Source organism: Harpia harpyja, chromosome 11 (assembly GCF_026419915.1).
Source record: "Harpia harpyja isolate bHarHar1 chromosome 11, bHarHar1 primary haplotype, whole genome shotgun sequence".
Classification (NCBI taxonomy): Eukaryota; Metazoa; Chordata; class Aves; order Accipitriformes; family Accipitridae; genus Harpia; species Harpia harpyja.
The window spans coordinates 24,351,065-24,373,582 of NC_068950.1; the positions used below are offsets into that span (position 1 = coordinate 24,351,065).

The window sequence follows — 22,518 nt, forward strand, 5'->3', positions numbered from 1 at the left end:
TCAGATGTTTACTGATAACATTTTACTGATAACTATCAGGGCCTTAATACTCTCTAGACTATCCTGTACTTTGATACGCTGGAAGTAGTTGCAGTCCTTAAATACTTTCCAGTTATTTTTGTTTCTTACAGAAAGCATCTGTCTGTTTAAAAAAAAAAAAAAAAAAGAGTATCTCATTTGTTATTCTGTCATCAGGTAAGCCTGACAGTAAGCAGAACATGTTCTAAAAGCTTGCATTGTATTATTGATGTTCAGATACTAGAATTTGACAGATGAATCAGATACAACAAAGAATTAACATTAAAAAAATACTATGTGAGATAAGGACTTTTTAAACTCGGATACAAGGCACGTAATGAATAGGTTCAAGTTAATGCCTTCAGAACAGACAACAGTTATGTGGCTTTAAGGTAAACTAAACAGATGAGGATTGCAGTGGTTATTTAACAGGAGATATGAAGAAAACCGTTGGATATAAATACCTTCTAGAAACATAAGTTGCAAATAGACACAAGAAAAGACAGTTACATGGCCGTAAAAATCAATTTGTGGGGCACAAAATGGACATTTTCTCCTTTCTTTAGATATATCAAAAACTGCTTCTACAGGAGCATTCTCCAAAATTGTAGACCAAAGTTGTCTATTGCATTTAGCTGTGAAGATGGAAGACACAAGCTACCAGAGGTAGTCTCTGCTATCCTTGATGCTGAGACTGAGCAAGAGGAAAGCTGGTAATGTAGGGGAGGGAGCATGGGAGCATACATGTAAGGTGCTATTTATATTTCTGTTGTGGTATAAGGGTCTTTTATATATAGGTCATTTTTTGCAAAGTTTGACTAATATATCGTGCTTATCACTTATTTCATTTTTATCAGATTTATTTATTCCTAATAAAAAAAATTAAAGCCACAAAGAACTGCAGTAATATTGTTTTTATTTGTGAATTTTATGCAGGCAATCCTGTACAGGTGACTGAAACTTCTATTTCTTCTTATCTTAAAGAACTTACTGCACTCAAGACTATCAAAAGAACACAGCCTAATGGCTACTTTCTTACAAGTATATTGTTGTGGTAAGGGCTTAGTCTGAATAGTATATTTTTTAATCTGATGACCATGAAGAAAATAAATTCAGGAAATGTAAGTGTATGATAGAAAGCAATAAAGTGATTTTTTAAATATTTGAGACAGAATAATTTTGCTCACACAAGATGCCTGAAATTTTTTTGTGTCTCAAAGCTCCAATAAAAGGGAAAGCTGGGGTTTTTTCCTAGCTCTACTTACCTGTCTCTTTTAAGAAGGAGAAAATTAAATAGCGATTAGGTTTTCAGTTATGACTTTTTTAGATCAAGAAAAATATTGATTAAAAAACACTGTGGGGATTGAATCTATACCAGAACTGAAAGAAGAAATACCAAAGAACCCATTGGATCATTTTTGCTTTTGCATAACTTAAACAAACAAACAAACAGCTTAGCAGATTGAAAGCTAAAGCAATTAATGTCTTTAAAAAGGTATCGGTGTTCAGGTTTTTAGTTGGTCATGGACTAGAGAGGGGTTTTTTGGTTATAAAGTTCTACGTGGTAATGCTAGAATCCAAGACTAATAGGAAAAATTATTTCTACTGAAAGGGTTATAACCAAATGAATGATATTTTTAAAATTTCATCCTCACGTTTTATACTCCAGTGCAAGAATTGGTTAGAGTTACCCAGTTTTATGGCTTCTATCTCAAATAGTGACCTGCAATTGTTGCTCTCTGCCTCTTTCCGTTTGGTTGAAGAAAAAATTCTGACAGAGTTTTCTCCTTTTATCTTCTCCAAGGGCTCTTTGAAGAAATAGAATGTTAAATTGGAAGCATGAAAAGGGGTGAGTAATAACCCCTCTGCACATCCTGATAAAGATTACTTTTCTTTCTGGACTTTGATAATTTACACTAAAATTCTTCAACAAGAATTTTTCAGCATGGACAAAAGTAATGAGTAAAATACTTAGTGATGTAATACTTTTTCTAGTCAGTCAATGTTGCTGTTTAATAGCACTTTGAAGCTCAGTTATCTTGCAGAGAAACATTACTAGAGTAAAGCAAGTAATTGTCATTTTGAATTCAAAACTAGCTTATTTTTCATTGTGGAGCATAACAAGTACTCCTTTGTTCTTTTTGTTCACAATTTGTAACTTTTGTTAATATGAATCTGGGAGTTTATGGGAGTCCAGTCATGTTCAGCAAACTGGGAAGACATTAAGAGTGGTAAATGCTTGGGGGTTTTGCAGAAGTGCCTCGTGATACCTTCTATTTTCAGCATAGGATAAAATTAGAACTAGACTGACATTGCATTGGAGTCTGGGTGAGAGTTCTAAATGGTTTTGGTAGTGCAGACAAGCTTCATAATTTATCTCTGCTGTTGCCCAGAAAGCAATGAGTCACAGAAAATCCTTGAAAACGCCAAATAATTGAGGTAAGTTGTTGTTATACTCTTTCAGATACTTGGAGGTGAAGTTGCTAGGAGATCTGATTACTTGGGAGTAAATTTGCAGTTGTTTTACAGCCACGCTTGGCAATTCACTTCTGAATTCTTGGCTGTGATGGCATGATTATTATGGTTTTTATTCTCCTGACAAATAATAAGATCTAAGAACAAGAAGCTTTTGATGGTAGTCCTGTAAGCTTTACTAAAAATAAGTATTGTTTCGACTGTATAGTCCAATACTGGTTTTAGTAGTACAAGTATTAACAAATGTCTCTTTTCTGCACAATTTATATAAAAAGATTGCTAGTTTTCTACCTAAAAAGTCTTATAGTTCAAAAAATATCTCAAAACGGCAAGAAATGATAGATCAGGTAAATCACTTAATCACAGTAGATGCTTAATCCAGAAAAATAAGGCAGTTTAAATTGTAACCACTAATCAGAGAAAAAAACCCTCATGTCTTAGTCATTACTGTTGTATATTTGGATGAGGAATGGAAAAGGTAATTACTGCAAAGACCACTGAAAGAGAAGTTAATCCTTCAAACTAGTAACTGTGATCACATTTGTGGGGAGTGGGGGAAGAGGATACAATCCTCTCTTTACAGGAAGAAATTCAGTCCCTCTTTAGGAACCCAAATGCCAGACTGCATTGTGCTGCACTGTGGTTGCCATTTGCATCACCTGTCAAATCCTGCCATTTCTCCTTAAAAAACAGAACAGTTAAGAATCCTTAATATTAATGTATTGGACTAGATTCTTCTTTATTCAAGCATTATAATTTGATTTTTATGCTGTCTTTACAACAGGAAGCAATCCTGACAATTTACATTTCTTACTATTTGCCTATACATTTTTTATTAAGTGATTTCAGTATTATCAGGCTTTACAAATAACTATGTTGGCAAAAGAAATGGTAAACATAGAATGATTGACAGTTTGAACACAAAAATGTTCAGTAAGCAATTGTGACTTATCCATGCCACACAATAGTATAATAGAATAAATATGATAGAAAAGATTGCTCTAAAACACAGACCTGCAGCAATTACTGTAGGGAAATAAATGTGTGAAAAGATCTGAAATTCCACTTTTGTTGTAATCTACCTGCTTGTTTGGAAGAGAGTTATCCTCACTTTTTTAGTTTGAATGGGTATGTAAGACATTTTTCTTACTCGTCCCTGCAAGTATGAGTAAAAGTTTGAAAGGGGTCATCAGAGTACACTGCTGCTGCCATGAAGTTTAGCCCTCCAAGCTTACCTGAATATCAGTATCTTGGCTCCAGTTTATTTCCAAAAAAACCTTTCCCAAATGACTACAACAATGGCAAGAAGAATGCTTTTTAGAGGGATGCACTGATTAGGATGACTGAGTATCCTACTTTGCTGCTTTTCAGGAAAATATGTATTATCTCACTAAGGAATAGATGACTTCAAAACTTTAGGCTGAATTTTTTTTTTTTTTTTTTTTTAATGTGGATCCTGACTCTCATCAGGGCTACAAGAAGATTCAAAGAGAGATCTGAAGTTAGAAAGCTTTTTCTTAAAGGTAATGCATTACTAACTATAAAATATATTATAATGAGTTAAACTATGAAGAAGATGAATGCAAATAAAGTATACTAATTTATTTCCAGCAACAGTTCAGTTTCTCTAAAGTGCAAAACTCCTTTAGTTACAAGTTTTTATACCAGGTAGCTGCCAGGATGCAACTACCAGGATTTAACTGCCTTAAATTGCAAGTAACAGCTTAATTTCTTCCTGGGAAGGGAATGAATGTTCATATCTGCATTTAATAATTCTGGTCAGTACTTAGCCTACCATTGGAAGGATCTGAGGGAAGCAGTTGTTCACTGACTAAGAATGCAGAGAGGTTGCAAGAATACCACTTCTTATTATAAGAAAATTTAACTAGGTGCAATTACCTGTTTTCATAAAAAGAAAGCAGTTGGTAAAATTATATCAGTTCTACACCTAAACTAAATTTAATAATATAATCAAGTAGGTATAGTTTTCACGTCACTGTCCCCATCTGGTAGCTGATGCATGTGCTGATGCATTGAGCCTGAAACTCACAGTCTGATTCCTGTGACTGAATCTGAACATGTAAGCATCATGACTGAAACTGCAGTTTGCATTGGAACATTCACTGCTGTGAAGACACTTTGGGAAGTGAGAATACACAAGATAAATGAAGAATTACAGAAAGAAAAGGAATTCAGACAGAGGTCTGCAGGAAGGTAGGTAAACTGTAGATTTTTAAGTATGTGAAAAGCTAGACCATATGTTACATTTCAGAAGACTACAATTAGTCTTTTCAAACTCATCCAGAGTCTAGTTCTTAGTTGTTACTCCAGAAGAATTCCCGCTGGTTAGAATCTAGCAATATGGTCAGGTCAAACCAAGAATTGTGTTCTGCGATAAAAATATTAGCATATATACTAAAGCCCCTAAATTCAGATATTAAAATCCTCTCCTGTGTGGATATTCTAACCAGGGGAGATTTAATTTGTTATGCTTTCTTCTCAATGGAGGCATTAACAGGGTCACTTGGTCTTCTATCTGGCCAGCAATTTCATGAAATGTGAAGAGATTTAGCATTCTATTTTTGGAACTCATCCTAATTTGTCAGATGTGTTTGAAATGGAATAACAAATTCAAGTTACTAATGGAAAACAGAAGCAGAAAGAAAGAGAATTAGCCTAATTTTCATAATGCTTGTTCAAGTCCCCTTTGGAAATCAAGCTGAAAGAAACCCTAGCTGATTGACCTTGTTTGATTGCACTTACACTTGGTGGAAGTGAAGGCTTTCTTTTTAGGAGACTGCTTCAAAATTAATGGCTTTGGAACCTAATTCCACATGACTTTCTATTCTGTTGCCATGCTGCAACATGATGAAAGTGAATGAAGTTATGCCTTCCTTCTGACTGTAAATTTGAAGAACTGTAAAATAGAATTCCTATAAATTACCTCAGCCAAACATTACTTTATGTTCTAGTCTTCACTCAAATTGATAGTATACTTAGCATCCAGATATAATAAATATTGTTTGACATCCAAAAAGGCTACTGTCTCTTTATTCCAGAAAATAGAATGGATAGTAATTATTGCCTGTATTCATGGTTGCACCACTGACAGATCTTCTTTCACTTGTAGGCTACTACTTGTCTGGGAGGAGAGAGCCACTTTAGCAAAGCTCAAAGAAAAAGTCATTAATGAAGATGGAAGAGCAATTTTAAGGATAGAGGAAGAAGAATGGAAGGTAGTGTTGATAGGAATGAATGTTGCTTAGGTTGAATGACTGGTGCATTAGAAAACTACTATTTACAACTTTGCACTCACAGTTGTACTATTTTTAATCTATGAAGTGCTTACTGTGTGTTTTGCAAAACAATGAATTGAGACACACTGTTGTGAGTGTGTAAAAGCAAGCTGATTTTTTAGTCCTGAATTTTAAGCATTACTGTGCAAGAACATTGCCCAAAAGGCTTTTCTGCATTAGAAGTTATTTACACTGCAAATTATGAGTTTAATTACATAAATTGTCATTTAACATTAACATACCAGAACTACTGAAATGTATCAAGGTGAAAACCCTCTGTGTTTAGGTGTATGAAAATATTTCTCTCTGCTGTTTACTTTCTAAGAGTGAAAATGAGCCGGTAGATTCCCTGAATACTATTCTTGTTTCTAATGCATGAGGGAGAAGCAGCTAACTAGAATCAATGACAGGGTGGAAGCTGTCTGTTCTGAGCCACACAGAAATGCAGATGCCAGTTCCTATGAAGTGGTGAGAATTAGACCATGTTGAGGCCAGTGTGAGAGAGTGACAGCCACAGCCAGAATACTCTGGTGGTCCATACGCCAGTGTTCCTTGTTCAGAACTGAAGGCATACAGACACTGTAGTTTTACTATCCCTCAGCTCTTCTGCTCTCAACTGCTCACTGTTTTTCTTAACAGATTAGGAAATACAATTTAGATCAGCATTTAAATGCAAAAAGCTATTTAGACCAGTTTCATCTTCAGTTATATTTGCTTTGTTTTAAAAAAAAGCAGCAAACAAAAGCAAGCCTGAGGCTTTTTAAGCAGTGACAGTAGTGCAGGTATCTAAATCCTGGGAGCAAAAAGTGGGTAGGTTAAATCTGTGGTCAGAATGACCCACATTGATGGTGTTCATTTCAGGATGTTACAGTATAGCTTGAGAAGAAGGAAAGTTTTCTTTTTTTTCCTCTTTTTTTTTTAGTCATAAGACTGTTACTGTTTCAAATAAAACTTCTACCTAAGCCTGTATTCTTGTTGTATACTAAGCTGAATTTCTTCTGGTTTATATTTCTTGTCTCAGACACTACCTTCGTGCTTATTGAAACTAGTCCATCTCCAGGAATGGCAGCTTCATAGAACTGGTTTGCAGAAAATTCCTCAGTTCATTGGAAGATTTCACAATCTTGTTGTTCTGGATCTGTCCCGGAACTCAATTGAAAGTGTACCTAAAGAAATTGGTGAGCTGTACTTTCTTTTATTTTAAGCTGCTTTTCAAAGAAAAATAATCTTACACAAACATGACATTTTTGTGCACTTTGCCTGTCTAACAATCATATTGGGTAGTTAGACAATTTAAATCTGTCAGTGAGATAGAGATCTTAAAACCATGGATTCCCTATAAATTTTAAAAAATGGCCAGATGGAGCAGACGTATCTTTATGAAAGCTCCCCATGAGAAAAAAGCTTGTAAGCACAGCAGATTATTTACTAGACATCAGAACGCAGCTAGAAAAGTGATATTGAAAAACATGCTTCATGTTCTCAGTCCACAGCATGAGTAGCCTATGTTCATAAGTTGGGGTTTTTTTGAGTTTTTGGAGGTTTTTTGTAGCACTCAGCTAGAGTGCAGTTCTGTACTAAAGAGTCCTGAAGTCCTACTATTTGAATTTCAGTGAATCTTTTTTTTTTTTAGTGAGAACACAGAGCACTTGCATAACAGTATAAGGATAACACAAAACAAGTAATATTTTATTTCCAGTACAATGAACGTGAACATTTATCCTTTCTCATTTGTGCTCTCTGCAGGCCAGCTGACTAGCCTCCAAGAGCTGCTTCTCAGTTACAATAGAATAAAGTTTGTTCCTAAGGAAATAAGTAACTGTGTCAGTCTGGAAAAATTGGAACTGGCTGTCAACAGGAGTATCTGTGATCTTCCTCCTCAGGTTTTGACAGACTGTTTTGTTTTGTTTAATGCATATTTTGAATTTATCCAAGCCCAATTATCATTAAGTGTTGCACTCCATGTTTTCAGATTTGCTTTGATATTCTGATTTCACAACTACTCCACAGAAACACATATGTGAACAATATTTATATGACTAGTCAAACTGCAGCCACATGAGGAGGACATACATATACCTGAGTAGTTGAAGGAGACAATCTTTATTTTGTCCAGATAAATGACTTGGTAGTGCATACAGGACAGTGATACACTTGATGTTAATTTGTTTAGGCTGAAGGTCTTCACTGATTTACCCCACTGAGGATCTGACACCTTATCAGAGAAGTTCCCTTTTATAGTTGAGAATACAAATTCATACCATGTACCAGGACACAACTGTAAGCATCTTTACCAGAGCTGCTAGCTATGAAAAGCATTTGTGTGATTTATACAACTGCCTCTGCACCGAGTTGAATGAATGTTCTGAGCTGTTGAAAGCAATTAAGAGAGAACAAAAAGAACTGCTCACCTACTATTGAGCTTTAATTTGGACTGACCTAAACATGAAAGAGACCTGCATCTCCAACTATTAGTCTCTTAGATAGAGATGACAAGTATGTAACCATATTTACTTGTTTTAATCTATTTAAAAAAAACAGTAGCGGCAATAATGACAGCGATCAGTGCCTTGCAAAATTAAGTGAGTCCAAAGAGTAATACCTAACAACAGATCTTCAAATGAAAATATATGGTATTAATCAGAATCCAGAATTTATAAAATCTATGTGGATACAGGTTACATGGTGTAATGTAGAGTGATAGCTTTTAAATTAACAGCTCATAGCAAATACATAGTTCTGTCCTATTGAGACTACGGTGAAGTGAACACCGTAAAGCTTTGGTTATGTGTACTTGAGCGGCATTCAGTGTTTAGACATTGGACCAGATTTGCAATAAATCATCTTTGCATCACTTGAACATTGTAAAAGCACCTGCAGGCATGATTCATCAAAGGACTTAGATGTTGCAATACTGAGTGATGCTATGTTTAATTTTTAGAATATCTTGCCATAGTCATAGACTTCACGACATGGAAGGTGTCTAGGTTCACTCTAAGATACAGTCTATGCAATGTGATCCATAAAAATCTAAATTTTGACTAATGAAAAATGGCATATTGCATGGAGTATGAAATACTAAGGACAGTGGTGTCTTTAAAATTCCTTTTCTTCTCAAGGTTTGGGGTATATCTGTATTGTAGTCATGGCATTTAACTTCTCAGCAGTTAGGGCACTTACTACCAGGTGGGAGATAAAGTTCTTCTGCCTGATCAGTTTCAAACCTACCTACCTTTCAGGGGAGAACTGTAATTGTTAGGTAATATCAGCTAATGTAACTCGGAAACTATTCCGTGTTTAACAACTCTGGAATATGTTGTAATGTTTTTAAATTGTTTCTTTTTTTCAGTCAACATTACTACAGCACTGGTGTAATGGAACAGCTATACAAACTTGCATTAAATCTCCCTTTCCTTTCAGCTCAGTGATTTAAAGAAGCTTTCACACATAGATTTGTGCATGAATCAGTTTACTACCATCCCTTCAGCTCTTCTCAACATGCCAAATCTAGAATGGTTAGATATCGGGGGAAATAAACTCCAGGAGCTTCCTGATGCAATTGACAGGTAAATGAGGATTAAAGCTCACATCTTAATCTCAATTCCATTGCATTGAAATTCTAATTATTAAATCCTACTTCAAAAGATTATTTTAATGTTAACCTCACTACAAACTTACTTAAGATTTATCAGCTCTAATGTGGTATTTTGGACGAGCTGAAATAATCCATTCAATAAACAACAAACAATAAATTCAGTATCAACTATCAAGTATTTCTCGCCAATGACATTTTCAACCAAAGGTTAGGTGATCATCATGAATATGGGGTTTCCTTTGAGTATTGTTGTATTCTTTATGACAGTCCTTTATGTGGCTGTAAAAATCAATCAATTACTTTATATTAATGATTGATAAGATTCATTTTCTAAATCTTGAATTGATTGTGCAAATACCTGTTTTACAGAATGGAAAATCTCCACACTTTATGGCTCCAAAGGAATGAGATAAACTCTTTGCCAGAAACTATTATCAATATGAAAAATCTTAGTACTCTTGTTCTTAGCAACAACAAACTTAAGGATATTCCAACTTGTATGAAGGACATGACAAATCTGAGGTAAGAAAAAGCAACAGAAATATAAATAAAAATACTAGAAGATAAGTTTTAAAGCCTCCCTTGAGTTGTATATCATAGAGTGATACTAAGGAAGTGGAAAAGAGAAGACATGTCCACAGTTGTACAGATGGACACAATACCATATAAATCAGCGTAATTACACAGATTCACAACAGTTGGGGATCTGGTCAAGAAAGCTTTGTGTAGCACAACTCATTTAAAGAAGTAAGCTATGATAGTTACAGTCCCAAATGAAAAAGGATACTGTAATACATTTTCTCATTTCCAAAAAGTCCAAATGCCCACTTCTAACTGGCCTTTTGTATCACTCTCTAAAACCAAGAGCTAGGAGGAAAAATATGTGACAAGCATAAAAATGACAAAAAAGTAGAACCTTGGCAATGAGAAGTCAAGCATTTGGGATTAAACAAAAAGGATTAGGTATAAGGATATGGATGAAACTCTCCTGTACTTGATTTGAAAAATAAAAAAGAATGAATGTAAATTTTTAATTGGTAGAATTGGAGATATTATTTTGTATATTGTGACAGAAACTTTCCTGTTGTTTGCATTTTCACTTGAATTACTGGATGCTGGCCATTTTAGAGAAAGAATGCTAGTCTAAATCAATCACATCTAACCCAGTAAGACAATTCCTGTTTTCAGATGTTTTGAAAGAAGCAGCACCTCTTTAAAAAAGTATATACAACCATAGGCCCAGGGATGAATGAAGAACAGGAGACAGGGCTAGCTATTACCTTGCAAAGCTGGGAGGATGCAGGCATTTGCACTCTTGTTCTTATCCGCTCATCTGCTTGTGATACAATAAGGCTTAAAACCTAAAGACAAAATGATGAGGACTGCAGTGTTTTCTCCCACCACAATCAGCTACTGTTATTATAAGGCATCTTCTGAGCTTAGTTTACTTAATGCAACTAATATAGTGGTGAGTTTAGTAAAAGAAAAGACTTATTTTATTTTGCTCAAAATACTGTTTGAGGAATCATAATTCAGTTTCAAAAAAGAGTTGTTCTCTCTGGACAAAACCTATTGCAAGAGTAACCTTTTCTGGTGAATTGTCAGATTTGTCAACTTCAGAGACAACCCACTGGAGTTAGAGGTAACACTCCCTCCATGCGAGAATACAGAAGAAGAGGAGCAACGGGAAATGTTTGGCATTGAATTCATGCACATGTATATCCAGGAGTCACTCAAGAAAACGGGTATGGCTTTTTTATTAATTCTAATCTCTCTGGAATAGAGTGAGGAAGGGAAGGATAAACTGGATAAAAGAAAGCTAGGATACATATGCAAATGAAACATGAATAATCTTCTTAATAAATGAGTAACATTTTCCAAAAATCTGTAAACAGAGATTTTTACTGAGGGCAGGGGTGCTTTTATCAGGAGTCGGTCTTCACATGAACAGCGTATATTCTACTAGAAACATACTGGAACCATGGAATATTGGAATAAAGCCTGAGTTATCCAGGCTGTAGGTAACTGGAAGCTGATGACTGTCTCTTGTATTTGCAATTTAATCAGAGTTTACATAGTGTGGGTCTTCCAGCACTGTTTGTCTCATGAAGCTCGACTTTCCCTGGTTTTAGATGTTGTCCAGATGGGCACTACCAAAGAAGGATGTAAGGGAGAGACGCCCATGTTCCCAACATACAACATTTTTTAGCAATGAAGTATCAAGTTTCTCATAACTTGTTTTCCCTGACAAAAAATCCAGTCACTTAAACAAAACATCCCCACAATTTCATTCCATTTCTAAATCACTATGACAAAAATAAATGCTGTTAGTAGTCTCAAAAGTAACAGCTTAAAGGTTGCAGTGAGACCAAAATAAGCACTTCTGAACAGATGTGCAGGTGGCAGCTGCTACTTGTAGAGACAACTTCATTGCAGATATAAAATGTTCTCTCTGATCTTCATTCTATATACTGTCAAGGCTTAAAAAAAACAAATGACTGAAATGCTCTTGATTTAGAACACTAAGCCAGCTTTTTTCTTATCAAGATTTCAGGAATGAATGATCAAATTAGCAAAAATATATCAAGATGACAGTTTACAAATAAATTTTCTTCCTTAACAGATTCCCCTAGCAGCATGGGCTGAGAAAAAGTACCTAGGCCTACTTAAATAATTTAAGAGGAAATACAAAGCTATCCTGAACTTCAAAGTGAAAATAAAGTATGCTAATTGCTCTTATTTTAACCCACTGTCTTTCAGGAAATCTGCAAAACTGTACTTCTGGTCCTTCTATCATGAATGCTAATGAATAAAGAATGTAACTGTGAATGGAAGAAAATATTAAGTATACTTCTTCCTAGCAAAGAGGCATACAACAGGTTTCAAATATTCTTAGGGATTTTATTTTTCCACTCATGAGAACTGGTTTGCATATTTGTAATTCCCAGTGAAACTGGGAAATAAAAGACCTTTTCCTGGGCACAGGGAAGACTAAAACAGTTTTTTTCTAAGCAATGAATTAGCTTTTTAAAGAAAATCCAGATAAGTTTTATAGTTTTTTTTCCTACCAATTCCAAATCTATCTCCTGTCATACATGAGTTGGCTTTGGTATCAAAGATGGACTTGGGACAGCTGTCAGCAGGACATTCTCCAAGGACACAGCAGACTCTATATAATACTGTAGCACAGCCTTGTATCCTCGTTGTTGTAAATATTCAATCCGTCCATGATCAATCAGCAGTTTACAGAGGCAACCTATCTCCTTTCGTTCTTCAACAGTAAGTATCCTAGTTCCATAAAAAGGAGGAAAAGAATGAACATGTGTCAGAACAGTTTTGTTAACTAACATTAGTAGTTAAGCTTAGAAAAACTACTGAAATCACTAAGTTCATTTCAATTCAAGCAAGCATGACTGTTTAAAAATTTTTAAACATGTCCATGAAAATTGTATTTTTAAAGTAGAATATTTCTATAAATTTAGTAATTAAAACATTTCTGTAAAATGAGTCATTCTGACAACCCAAAACAATTTCATATACCACTATACATAATTTTGCTTTTCTGCAGGAGTCCATTTGCTAGAAAAAAAATTATATACCCTTGTAAAGTATCAGAACCGCTCTCTGTCTTGCTGAGTGTTTGCTCATGTTCTTCTGTGTCATTAGTTTGATCTTCACTTTCTTCACTTGTAGAGGCTTTGGTTGTGGTTTCTCGCAGGCCACAAGTGGCCCAGCTACTCATTCTCTGAAAATAATGAAATTCTACTGGTCCAAGTCCTACTGATTTAAAGAACTCTCTGCCTACATAGTGTGTCCAGTCACACTTGTGATGGCAACACAGTGCAATAACAATTCCAGCTACAGGCTTACAGTCGTCTTTGTTGCCTTCATTATCAGCAGAATTATTAGAAGCCACCTCTGTCGTATCAGTCCTAGAGCGTTTTGGTGCAGGGTGCTCATTTTCTCCATCACAGCAAGCTGTATAACTTTCAACCAAGCATCTCAAAGCAAGATCTGGGAAAAAACAGATATACCCCCCAAAAATTAGTGATGAACACCATGCCATTATTTATACAGGCTCTGTTGTGGTTGGGAATGTACTTCCCACAAAGAAGAATAAAAGTATATATCGCAAACTAAGACAAAAAGCAATTTTAAGGATAACTAGAAATTACAAGCATGCTTTGAAAACATGAAAACCCTAAATGCTAGATGAATATTATGAGACCTCTGGAGCTACTAAGGGCTTACCCTCTTGAAAATTTGTTCTACACAAGTGAATTTGAAATACTTTTGTTAACACTAACTGGTGTATTGTAGGAGGATCTACTCCCTGTAAAACATGCAAGTATTTGCTCTAAAAGTTTAATATCTAGGGCACAATCTATTTAATACATAGACATACTTCCTAAATGCTTTAACTGTGTCATCTTTGTAACAGTACCTATATAGGTGTCATATTTGAGATTAAAAAGTGTATTAGTTTAAAATTATCAGGACAGAAACACATTATTCTCTTTTGTTTGCTTTGGATACATATTCAGATAGCCAATACAAATTTAGAAAGAGAAATATTTCAGAGTAGAGGCAACGGTGTTAAAAAAAACCCAAAACACTACAAATACATGACCCATGCCACCATACACTATTCTTTGTTCTACTCTATAAAAAACAAGAAAGGTTTTACTTCTGTCTAAAGTAGGCTTGCGCCTATTATCCATTTACTATTCCACTGAAGAAGTCAGTAGATATTTAGAATGTAATTGCTACATTCACCAACAAAGGGTTAGAGGGCAAGAAAAGCTTAAAAGGACAGTTTGGAAGATCAGTCCATTCAGACTGTAAGATTTAGTATCCTAACTATCTGCAGTTATGTATTGGTTTTGTGTGGCAAGGTTTTGGTAGCGGGAGGGTTACAGGGGTGGGTTCTATGAGAAGCTGCTAGAAGCTTCCCCTGTGTCTGACAGAGCCAATGCCAGCCGGCTCTAAGACAGACCTGCCGCTGGCCAAGGCCGAGCCAATCAGCGATAGTGGTAGTGCCTCTGTGATAACACATTTAAGAAGGGAAAAAAAAAGTTGCAGTGGACACAGAAACAGCAGCCAGAGAAAGGAGTGAGAACATGTAACAGGAACAACCCTGCAGACACCAAGGTCAGTGAAGAAGGAGGGGGAGAAGGTGCACCGGAGCAGAGATTCCCCTGCAGCCTGTGGTGAAGACCATGGTGAGATGGGTTGTTCCCCTGCAGTCCATGGAGGTCCACAGTGGAGCAGATATCCACCTGCAGCCCGTGGAGGACCCCATGCCGGAGCAAGTGGGTGCCCAAAGGAGGCTGTGACCCCATGGGAAGCCTGCGCTGGAGCAGGCTTCTGGCAGGACCTGTGGATCTGTGGAGAGAAGAGCCCACAGAGCAGGTTTTCTGGCAGGACTTGTGACCCCCTGGGGGACCCACGCTGGAGCAGTGTGCTCCTGAAGGACTGCACACTGTGGAAAGGACCCATGCTGGAGCAGTTTGTGAAGAACTGCAGCCCATGGGAAGGACTCACATTGGAGAAGTTCGTGGAGAACTGTCTCCCATGGGAGGGACACCACGCTGGAGCAGGGGAAGAGTGTGAGGAGTCCTCCCCCTGAGGAGGAAGGAGTGGCAGAGACAATGTGTGATGTACTGACTGCAACCCCCATTCCCCATCCCGCTGCACCGCTTTGCGGGGGGCGGGGGGGGGGTAGGTAGAGAATCTGGGAGTGAAGCTGTGCCTGGGAAGAAGGGAGTGGTGGAGGGAAGGTGTTTTAAGATTTGGTTTCATTTCTCATTACCCTACTCTGGTTGATTGGCAATAAATTAATTTTCCCTAAGTCGAGTCTGTTTAGCCCGTGATGGTAATTTGTTGAGTGATCTCTCTCTGTCCTTATCTCGACCCATGAGCCCTTTGTTTTATTTCCTCTCCCCTGTCCAGCGGGGGGCGATTGATAGAATGGCTTTGGTGGGCACCTGGCATCTAGCTAGGGTTAACCCACCACAAGTTAACACATATATAATTTATACCTGTTGCAGCACCACACAAATGCTTCCCAATTCCTACCACTGGTAGTTTTTTCTTCTTCAGAACAGGTACCTTCTCTATACGGGGAAAAAACCCAAAGAAAATAAACACACACACACACACTCCACAACAACCCCAGAACATCTATTATTATAATTGGGGCAATATTTTTTCTGATATTATTCCAATAATATAATTTCAGCACACTTAAAGAAATAAATGTTTACCACTACAAAAAATACAGTTGTCTGTACATACAGCTATAAGCTATTAAAAGGAAAGTTTCTTTTTCTAAAACAAACCAAGAGAATCGGATGCTGTGGCTGAGAAGCATATTTAACAATTTCAGCCTTTTTATACTGCCTATGAAATATAAATATGACATTAATAATGCATCTCCTGATGACAGGCATTCCCACAAATTCTATAGTACTGATATGCATAGCATATCAATGATATGCAGGACTTGCTTCATTTTGCATACCTAAAACAAAAAATGTAAAGGTGTTTAATCCTGCAAGTTCTAAAAAACCTTCAAAATGTTTTTGTTTTGGTATTTCTCACCTATAATGATGTCCTCTAAGTGTATAAAAAGCAGAAAATTTTAAATCTCCATTTAATATATATGTGTGTACATATGTATCTACACACAGCATTAACGTGTCCAAGCAACCACTGAGAATAATCTTCAAAACCATTTAAACTAACTTAAACTCCAGTATTCGAAATGTAAAATTAAGCCTCTATTTCAGAATTATGCAAGCCAAGAAGGAACTTACTTAAACATAGATGTTGAATATCAACTTGAAGCCTTTCAAATATAGAATCTCTCCTTTTATGTTTTCCATCCACCTGTGTAAACAGAAAAAGATCATTAAGTAGGGCTGGCCAGTAATAATTATAATTTTGCTCCAGGTATTAATGCCAGACTGTCTTCCTGTCATGTCAACACCTGCACGTTTCCAACATTATACACCAGGATTTTTTTTCTAATAAATTTACTATTGGTGAAGTATGGAACATAGACAATCACACTTCCAAAACCTTAAAATTTAAAGGCTTTATGTTATTTTTGAAGATAAAAAGCAAATACTAACGGCTTCAATGACAACAGTTTAAAAACTATACTCTGCTAATGTGACGATATCCTCTCTTACCTTGAATCTTGTAGTTGCCCTTTCCACAAGCAAAAACTGAACATTTTCAACATTCTGTAAGGCAACATCAACCCAATGAGACAGCTTTCCTCGGCCAGCTCCAAACTCAACAAAACATCTTCCTGGACCAAGTAAATGTAATTTTTCCATGTTACCTAAAATAGAAGCCTACAAACATCAAAAGATTATTTACGAACCAAGCAAATACATACACTGTGTATTGTAATGCCTGATAGAAGAATGATTACTTCACCAAACTGCAGAGGACTTTTTAAAGTCTTCCCTTCTATGAGGGATTAGGGAAAAGATCTTGTGTGTACAGAAGAAAGGGATTATAAATTCTGGCTAGTCAGCATCACCCTGCCCTTCTTCCACTGCTCACAGAACTCCACCCAGTAGTTTTTGGAATGGATTTTTGGGATTGGGTACCCATTATAATATCTTTCTCTGCTGATTCTTGAAGTAGCCATCCAATATATGGGTACTATACTGAATTTTCTGTGAAGCATCAGTGCCTGCAGAGCCCTTTCTCTCTGCTGCAGTTACGCATTTTGTAATACATAGGAAAGTAAAGCATGGGAAGAAAGTACATGAAACAGACATTTCTCACTTTTAAATTTTTCTTCCCAAAACTTTCTATTTTGCTACAGTATGCAATCCATTTCCCTTAAAATTCCTGCTGTTCGATATCCATTAAAAAGGCAGAAGGTAAACTCAGGCTCTCCAATACTTTTTATGCATCTGTTACACAAACAGGAAATCTAGGACCAGCTCTTACAGAAAAAGTAAAAAATTCCTTTTACTTCTTAGCAAATACAACATTTTACCTTTTGTAGCTCAGATTTATTATGAGTTAATATAAAATAAGAATATGTAAGTAAAAATTCAGAACACCACCACACAATTTGTAATTTATTTCAGTATCCTAATAAACTTTTGTGACTTTTGTTACTAACGCTTAACAAAGCGGCCATTCCAAAGTTATATATATGCTGTTATTTGACGAGCACAGAGTTATAGAGCATATCAGACTTCCTCTGTATGAATTGACTAGCATTATGCATGCACAGTCACTCAAATTTACAACAGCAGAGTTCCACATGTTCAAAAACATCTATAGCTATTAGTAAAGCAGTGACAATACCTGTTGTTTCAAGTGCTTGAAAGCAGATTCCCCATTCTTTGGGTCATTTAAGGCTTCTTGTAAAGCCTGGTGGGACAGTATTCGTTCCTTAAGGCAAAGTTCCAGGCCTGCATGCAAATGCAAAACTTATACCTAGAAGTTTCCAGTTTCTAAGGGTTTCTGGTTTTGTAACACACAAGTTACAATATTCAGACATAAGCTCAATTTGTAGCGCTAACAACATAGTCTGTTGGGAGCATAAATATATCATCATATGTTTATAACACAGCTGTATTGTTATCTGTAATGATATTTGAGTGGGAAACAAAAAACACAAAAAGAAGGGAAATTAGCTATATGAACATTCTCTCAATCTAGTTTATTCTTCCGAGTAAAATTTAGCTATTGGAGGATTGCCTACATCTTGATGATAATTACTTCAGAGGTGTTTAGTGCCAAATATCTCACATTTTCAGATATCTAACAACAAAAATAACAATCAAATATTTAATCAATTCAATTTAAAACATCTTATTTTCAGTATTAAGTAAGCTCACCATTACTTGCTTTTTTCAGCTTGATAATTAAGTTCTCCAGCTCTTCTTTGGATAGAGAAGAGATAGGTACCTTTTTAAGGAAAAAAAAGCACCACCCATAAATATAAGACCTTTTTATTTTTGCTAGTTCTTTAGTCATATGATAAATTGCAACATGTTATGTAGGAACTGAGCTTTAGAACAAATAAATGTACTTACTTGTTTTTCTGATATTTCTGCTACATCTTTTAAACCTGCATTAATATCTTGAACGAAGTAGACCTTTAAAAATCAAAAGAAAAGAAATCTGATTCTGTTAATTACCAGGAAGCAAAAGGCTAAATTCTTCAGTGTTTTATCATAAGGTACATAGCAATAGGAATCCACTACAAAAGAAGATATTCCAAGTAATTTTTTTCCTATAGTCTGATCCAGAATCCCCAGCAGAAGTGACTGTTCTGACACATTTTGACAAGATTGAACATGTTCATAAGAGTTAAGCTGTCAATGCTTACTAGACTGATTCCAGAGACCATTTTAAGGTTTTCCAGGTAATACTAAAGGTGCAATACCAATCAGGCAGAAACGCAGACAATAAAGAAGCCATGTTCTGTTTTCTAGAAACAGCTGTTGAAGACATACATTCTATTCCTTCCCTCAGCACTGGGTGCAAATGTCAGCCTAGCTTTCCACAATTCACTGCTAGCTGGAGTGAAGCAGGCAGTTGGCTAGGGCAGCAGACTGCCAGAGGCAGGAAAATGCCTAGAGCCTCCCTGCTAGTTTTGCTTTCTGAGGACAATCTCTCATCATACCTCTAAAATGAATGGCATTGTGAGACTGTTCTTAGAGAACGTTGTTGAGAAAAATTAATTCGGCATTTTCATTTGTAACTAAGAGAACTGAAAAGTTGTACTGAACTACACTGAGAGGGGACATAGAAGATGAGGAGACTGGAATGTGATTTCCATTTCAGCAAGTACTTATTCAGCTTCCATACTGTCCTTACTGTAGTGCTTGCTAAGACTGCTGTCCTCCAGTTCACAGCTGCTATCAGCACAATAAATTCTCTGCAGACCTGTAATGTTTAGGGTCTTAAATCTGAGAGGGAGTAGTGATAAATTTACACTGCACTTACTGGCTTTGGCTTCTCTCTTGAATTACATTTTTTTAAATGCTTTTGTAGTTGGTCTTCATATACAGTGCTAAAATCCAAATGGAAAGAAAAGTAAGTAACAGCATTTATCATGTGAACTCTGACAAAGAGTAGGAAAAGCATTTACATATACTTACTGTTTTGGATCAAGAGGGCACGGAATTCTTTTCCTATCATTTTCTTCCTAGTCAGAAAAGAAAAAGTTTTAGACAACACTTCAGCATGCATTCAGTGTTCCTGTTTTAGAAAAGCTGTTGAGGGACATCTGACTTTCATAAAACATCTATTCCGAGGTAGGTGGGTTAACCGGAATGGAGAAACTAAGACAAGAATTTTATACATAAACGGATCCTAAAAGAATAAGCCTATGATGTAATGGCAGGGTAAATGCTGGGCTGAACTGACAGCCTTAGCACATCCAGGGCTCAAAGGCAGGCGCAGGCGCTGCCTCTCCTGCCCCTGCTGCGGGGCCAGCTCAGGCGGTCATGCTACCCCCGGCCCCCCGGGGTGCCGCCGGGAGTTCCGCCTGCCCCAGCCCCTCCCAGAGACGCCGGGGCTCCCCTGAGGCCAGGAGCCCATCCTCCCCAGCCGGAGAAGGGAGCCTGCTGCTCCGCCCGGCGAGGCCCGGTACCTCCTGCTGCCCATGCTCTCCGCAAAAGCGCCTCCCAGGAGCCGGGGTCATCTTGCAGAAGCGCTTCTTCCTCTCGACGAAGTAGGCACATTGCCCTGGGACTGGAAACCCTCGCTCCGGCTCCGCCGCCGCCATTTCCTTCCCAGGACCCCCTGCGGTCACCGCCTCGCCTCCATCTTGAGGCTCCTCCTCCGCGGGAGCCGGGCGCCAAACTCGAAGCGCAAGATGGCGGCGGAGAGTATGTTCAACCGGCCGGTATGCGTGCAAGTGAGGTGCCAGGGCTGCGAGGAGAGGTGAGGGGCTAGCTTGAACGGCGCGGTGGGCTCTGACTTGGTTTCCTCACCAGCTGCGCGGAGCTTTTATCGCAGTCCTCAGGAGAAGGGCTGCTGAGCGGCAGGTTCTTTCCTGCTCTCTTTTCTTCCTGCCTTGTGCCCTAACAGCTGCTGGGCGAGAGGCGGGGCCCCGCGCGTAGTGCGGGCGGTGAGCTTAGTAGCTGCCTGCGTTGTTCTTGCTTTGGGGCTGCTTATGGGGACCCTCTGGGTCAGAGGGAAGGGGACTTGGTCGCAGCAAGGCTGGAGGCAGCCAGTGAGGGCTGGACTGGCTGCCGCGGGTGCCTTGCCAGCGGAGAGGGGGCGGAGGGGGCGCTGGTGGCGGAGGAGATACGCAGTGGCTTTCCAGAAACGCTTGAGGGGTATGGGGCCAAACGCGTCTCCCCTGCAGGCGACGCGAGGGCCGGGATTCCTGCCTCGGCCCCGCACGGGCCCTCGCAGCGCTGCGGGTCCGGCCGGCCGGGCCGCTGTGTTTGCGCGTCTCCCAGGCCGCAGCGGTTGCCCCGCGGGCAGGCCCGCCTCCTCCTCCTCCTCCTCCTCCTCCTCCTCGCGGGCTGGAGCCGGCCTTACCGCGGCCTCCTGGGGCATTTCAGCTCCTTCGTTACTGCCCCTGCGGCGTGGGCGAGCCCACGCGTCTGTCCCGATCGGTTTCTGTCGAGGGCTAGTCGATTTGGGCGTAGTCGTGTGCGTGTGTGCATGGCTTAGCACTGGGGTTTGGGAAAGCCCGGGAGTATTTGACGTGGAGTGTCTATTCAAAATACAGTGAATTTCAGTAATATAGGTCCTATCTGGATTAGACAGCGTGTGCAGGCAGGCCTTAGGGCTACTCTGGCATGCCTGTATTAGAAGGCACAGAAAGGCTGATGTCTGTGGGTGTGTTTTGTAATGCAAGTAACTTCTCGGGTTACTCAACAAGAAGTAAATGAAGACAAGGTAGCACTGTATAAATGATTATCAAAAGTTTCAGCAATCGTTAATAAATTTCAACAGGCTTTTCCAAAGGTTGTAGTTTCTGGACGGTGTTTCAAAATTTCTGCCTTGCTATTTAAAGTTTGGTGGACAGCAAACAACAAAAAAACCTGAGTTGACTGAGGAGCTGTAATGATAACTGAAACTGTGGGGCTTTCATGTATCTTAGTAGTAGTCATCAATGGGAACTTTCTTGATAGTTCTGCCTAAATTTTTGTTTTCAAAGTGTCATCTGATTCCTGTAATGTGGCTATGAACACATGTTATTTGGGGAATGTTTTCTTGATTTGTTACTAAGCTTCATCTTTTTGTACACAGGAGATTAAATGTTCGGGTGAATATTGAGCTACTGTCAATTTCTAATCCTGTTCATAAAAAGGTTTGTGGATTAGTTTAATTTGTGTCATTCATTAGGTATTATCTGAATTTCATTGTATAAGAGGATAAATAGGCAAAGGAAAAGTAAAATAGGATTTTAGTATGTTTGTCACTTGACCTTATTTTTTATAACATTTCGTGAGTAATTTGGTTGGTTTGGTATGGTGGTTTTTTTCCTAGCCTTTTTAGATGTCTCTTAGTTTGGCTGTTCATTGGTCTTGGTAAACTTGCAAATTAAAAGTATTTGGAGACCCTCAGGGGAACCCGAGTTAGAGCTTAAGAGCAGTCTCGCTTTAAATATACTCAACACTTATTTAAGAATGTAGAGCAGCAGTTGTCTTTGCAAAGTCCTCATCTCAACTAGCAAAAAATGACAACTTGTATGTGGATGTAACATTTGCTTTTTATTGATAAGTGTGTTAGTCTTTGAATGTTTGGAATTTATCCAGTGGGGGTAGGAAGGAATGTACTAAATTTGCAGTAAAAAAATCTTCTTTCTCAGGAAAAATAGCAATGAGATTACTACTGGAGGTTATAAAATCTTTTTTGTTGTATGTCTAATTTGTCACTTAAGTTGTACATCCACCTACCGTGATGTTAAGATTGGTCATTAGTTTGTTATAGTGTTATTGAGTAAAGATTTGTTTGTAAAGGAGCACAGCATTTTTTTTTTTTTTTGTAAGATCCTGCTAACTGTGACAATGATAATATTGTGTGAAGAAGCAGTTCAGTCAAGAACTGTGTACCAAGTTGCAGCCTGTGTCAGCAGGAGCCCGGAAATCCAGTTGGATACATCAGTGTGTGATCAGTCCAAAAAGA

At 38.0% G+C, this 22,518-nt stretch overlaps 3 protein-coding genes across 9 annotated transcripts in view; 2 read left to right on the forward strand and 1 right to left on the reverse strand.

The window, feature by feature from the left end:
- LRRC39 (leucine rich repeat containing 39) lies at positions 1 to 12,284 on the forward strand. Of its 3 annotated transcripts, XM_052801564.1 has the most exons (11): positions 1 to 1,072; positions 1,823 to 2,457; positions 3,964 to 4,016; positions 4,507 to 4,707; positions 5,624 to 5,729; positions 6,811 to 6,967; positions 7,536 to 7,672; positions 9,210 to 9,355; positions 9,754 to 9,906; positions 10,990 to 11,129; positions 12,145 to 12,284. In XM_052801564.1, exons 4-11 carry the CDS (start codon positions 4,583 to 4,585, stop codon positions 12,195 to 12,197), a joined length of 1,017 nt encoding a protein of 338 aa, XP_052657524.1. In that variant the 5' UTR covers positions 1 to 1,072; positions 1,823 to 2,457; positions 3,964 to 4,016; positions 4,507 to 4,582; the 3' UTR covers positions 12,198 to 12,284. The 3 variants fall into 3 exon arrangements, with proteins under 3 accessions (XP_052657524.1, XP_052657526.1, XP_052657525.1); XM_052801566.1 differs by lacking the exon at positions 3,964 to 4,016; XM_052801565.1 differs by lacking the exon at positions 1 to 1,072 and having other exon boundaries at positions 1,474 to 2,457.
- TRMT13 (tRNA methyltransferase 13 homolog) lies at positions 12,265 to 20,176 on the reverse strand. Of its 2 annotated transcripts, XM_052801567.1 has the most exons (10): positions 20,024 to 20,176; positions 19,530 to 19,576; positions 18,459 to 18,521; positions 18,261 to 18,330; positions 17,725 to 17,831; positions 16,581 to 16,748; positions 16,203 to 16,275; positions 15,426 to 15,500; positions 12,984 to 13,398; positions 12,265 to 12,672 (listed from the first exon to the last, which is right to left on the reverse strand). In XM_052801567.1, the coding sequence occupies exons 6-10, from the start codon at positions 16,728 to 16,730 to the stop codon at positions 12,474 to 12,476; spliced, it is 912 nt and encodes a 303-aa protein (XP_052657527.1). In that variant the 5' UTR covers positions 16,731 to 16,748; positions 17,725 to 17,831; positions 18,261 to 18,330; positions 18,459 to 18,521; positions 19,530 to 19,576; positions 20,024 to 20,176; the 3' UTR covers positions 12,265 to 12,473. The 2 variants fall into 2 exon arrangements, with proteins under 2 accessions (XP_052657527.1, XP_052657528.1); XM_052801568.1 differs by lacking the exons at positions 18,261 to 18,330; positions 18,459 to 18,521; positions 19,530 to 19,576; positions 20,024 to 20,176 and having other exon boundaries at positions 17,725 to 17,963.
- SASS6 (SAS-6 centriolar assembly protein) overlaps positions 20,036 to 22,518 on the forward strand; it is a 14,072-nt gene continuing 11,589 nt past the window's right edge. For 3 of the 4 annotated variants that reach the window (XM_052801556.1, XM_052801557.1, XM_052801558.1), the window contains exons 1-2: positions 20,036 to 20,316; positions 21,640 to 21,700. In XM_052801556.1, the coding sequence (XP_052657516.1) occupies positions 20,036 to 20,316; positions 21,640 to 21,700 (342 nt within the window). The remainder of the gene's footprint in view (positions 20,317 to 21,639; positions 21,701 to 22,518) is intronic. The other variant, XM_052801559.1, reaches the window with a different exon arrangement.

Bases quoted from the DNA above. Each gene is read 5' to 3' on its own strand.
- LRRC39 (XM_052801564.1), top strand. From the start codon at position 4,583: ATGACTGAAACTGCAGTTTGCATTGGAACATTCACTGCTGTGAAGACA. The intron at 5,730-6,810 runs GTAGTGTTGATA...TTCTTGTCTCAG, and splicing joins TAGAGGAAGAAGAATGGAAG to ACACTACCTTCGTGCTTATT. The intron at 9,356-9,753 runs GTAAATGAGGAT...CCTGTTTTACAG, and splicing joins CTTCCTGATGCAATTGACAG to AATGGAAAATCTCCACACTT.
- TRMT13 (XM_052801567.1), bottom strand. From the start codon at position 16,730: ATGGAAAAATTACATTTACTTGGTCCAGGAAGATGTTTTGTTGAGTTT. The intron at 15,501-16,202 runs GTAAGTTCCTTC...TTCCCCGTATAG, and splicing joins TATTCAACATCTATGTTTAA to AGAAGGTACCTGTTCTGAAG. The intron at 13,399-15,425 runs GTATAAATTATA...GTTTTTTCCCAG, and splicing joins TTTGTGTGGTGCTGCAACAG to ATCTTGCTTTGAGATGCTTG.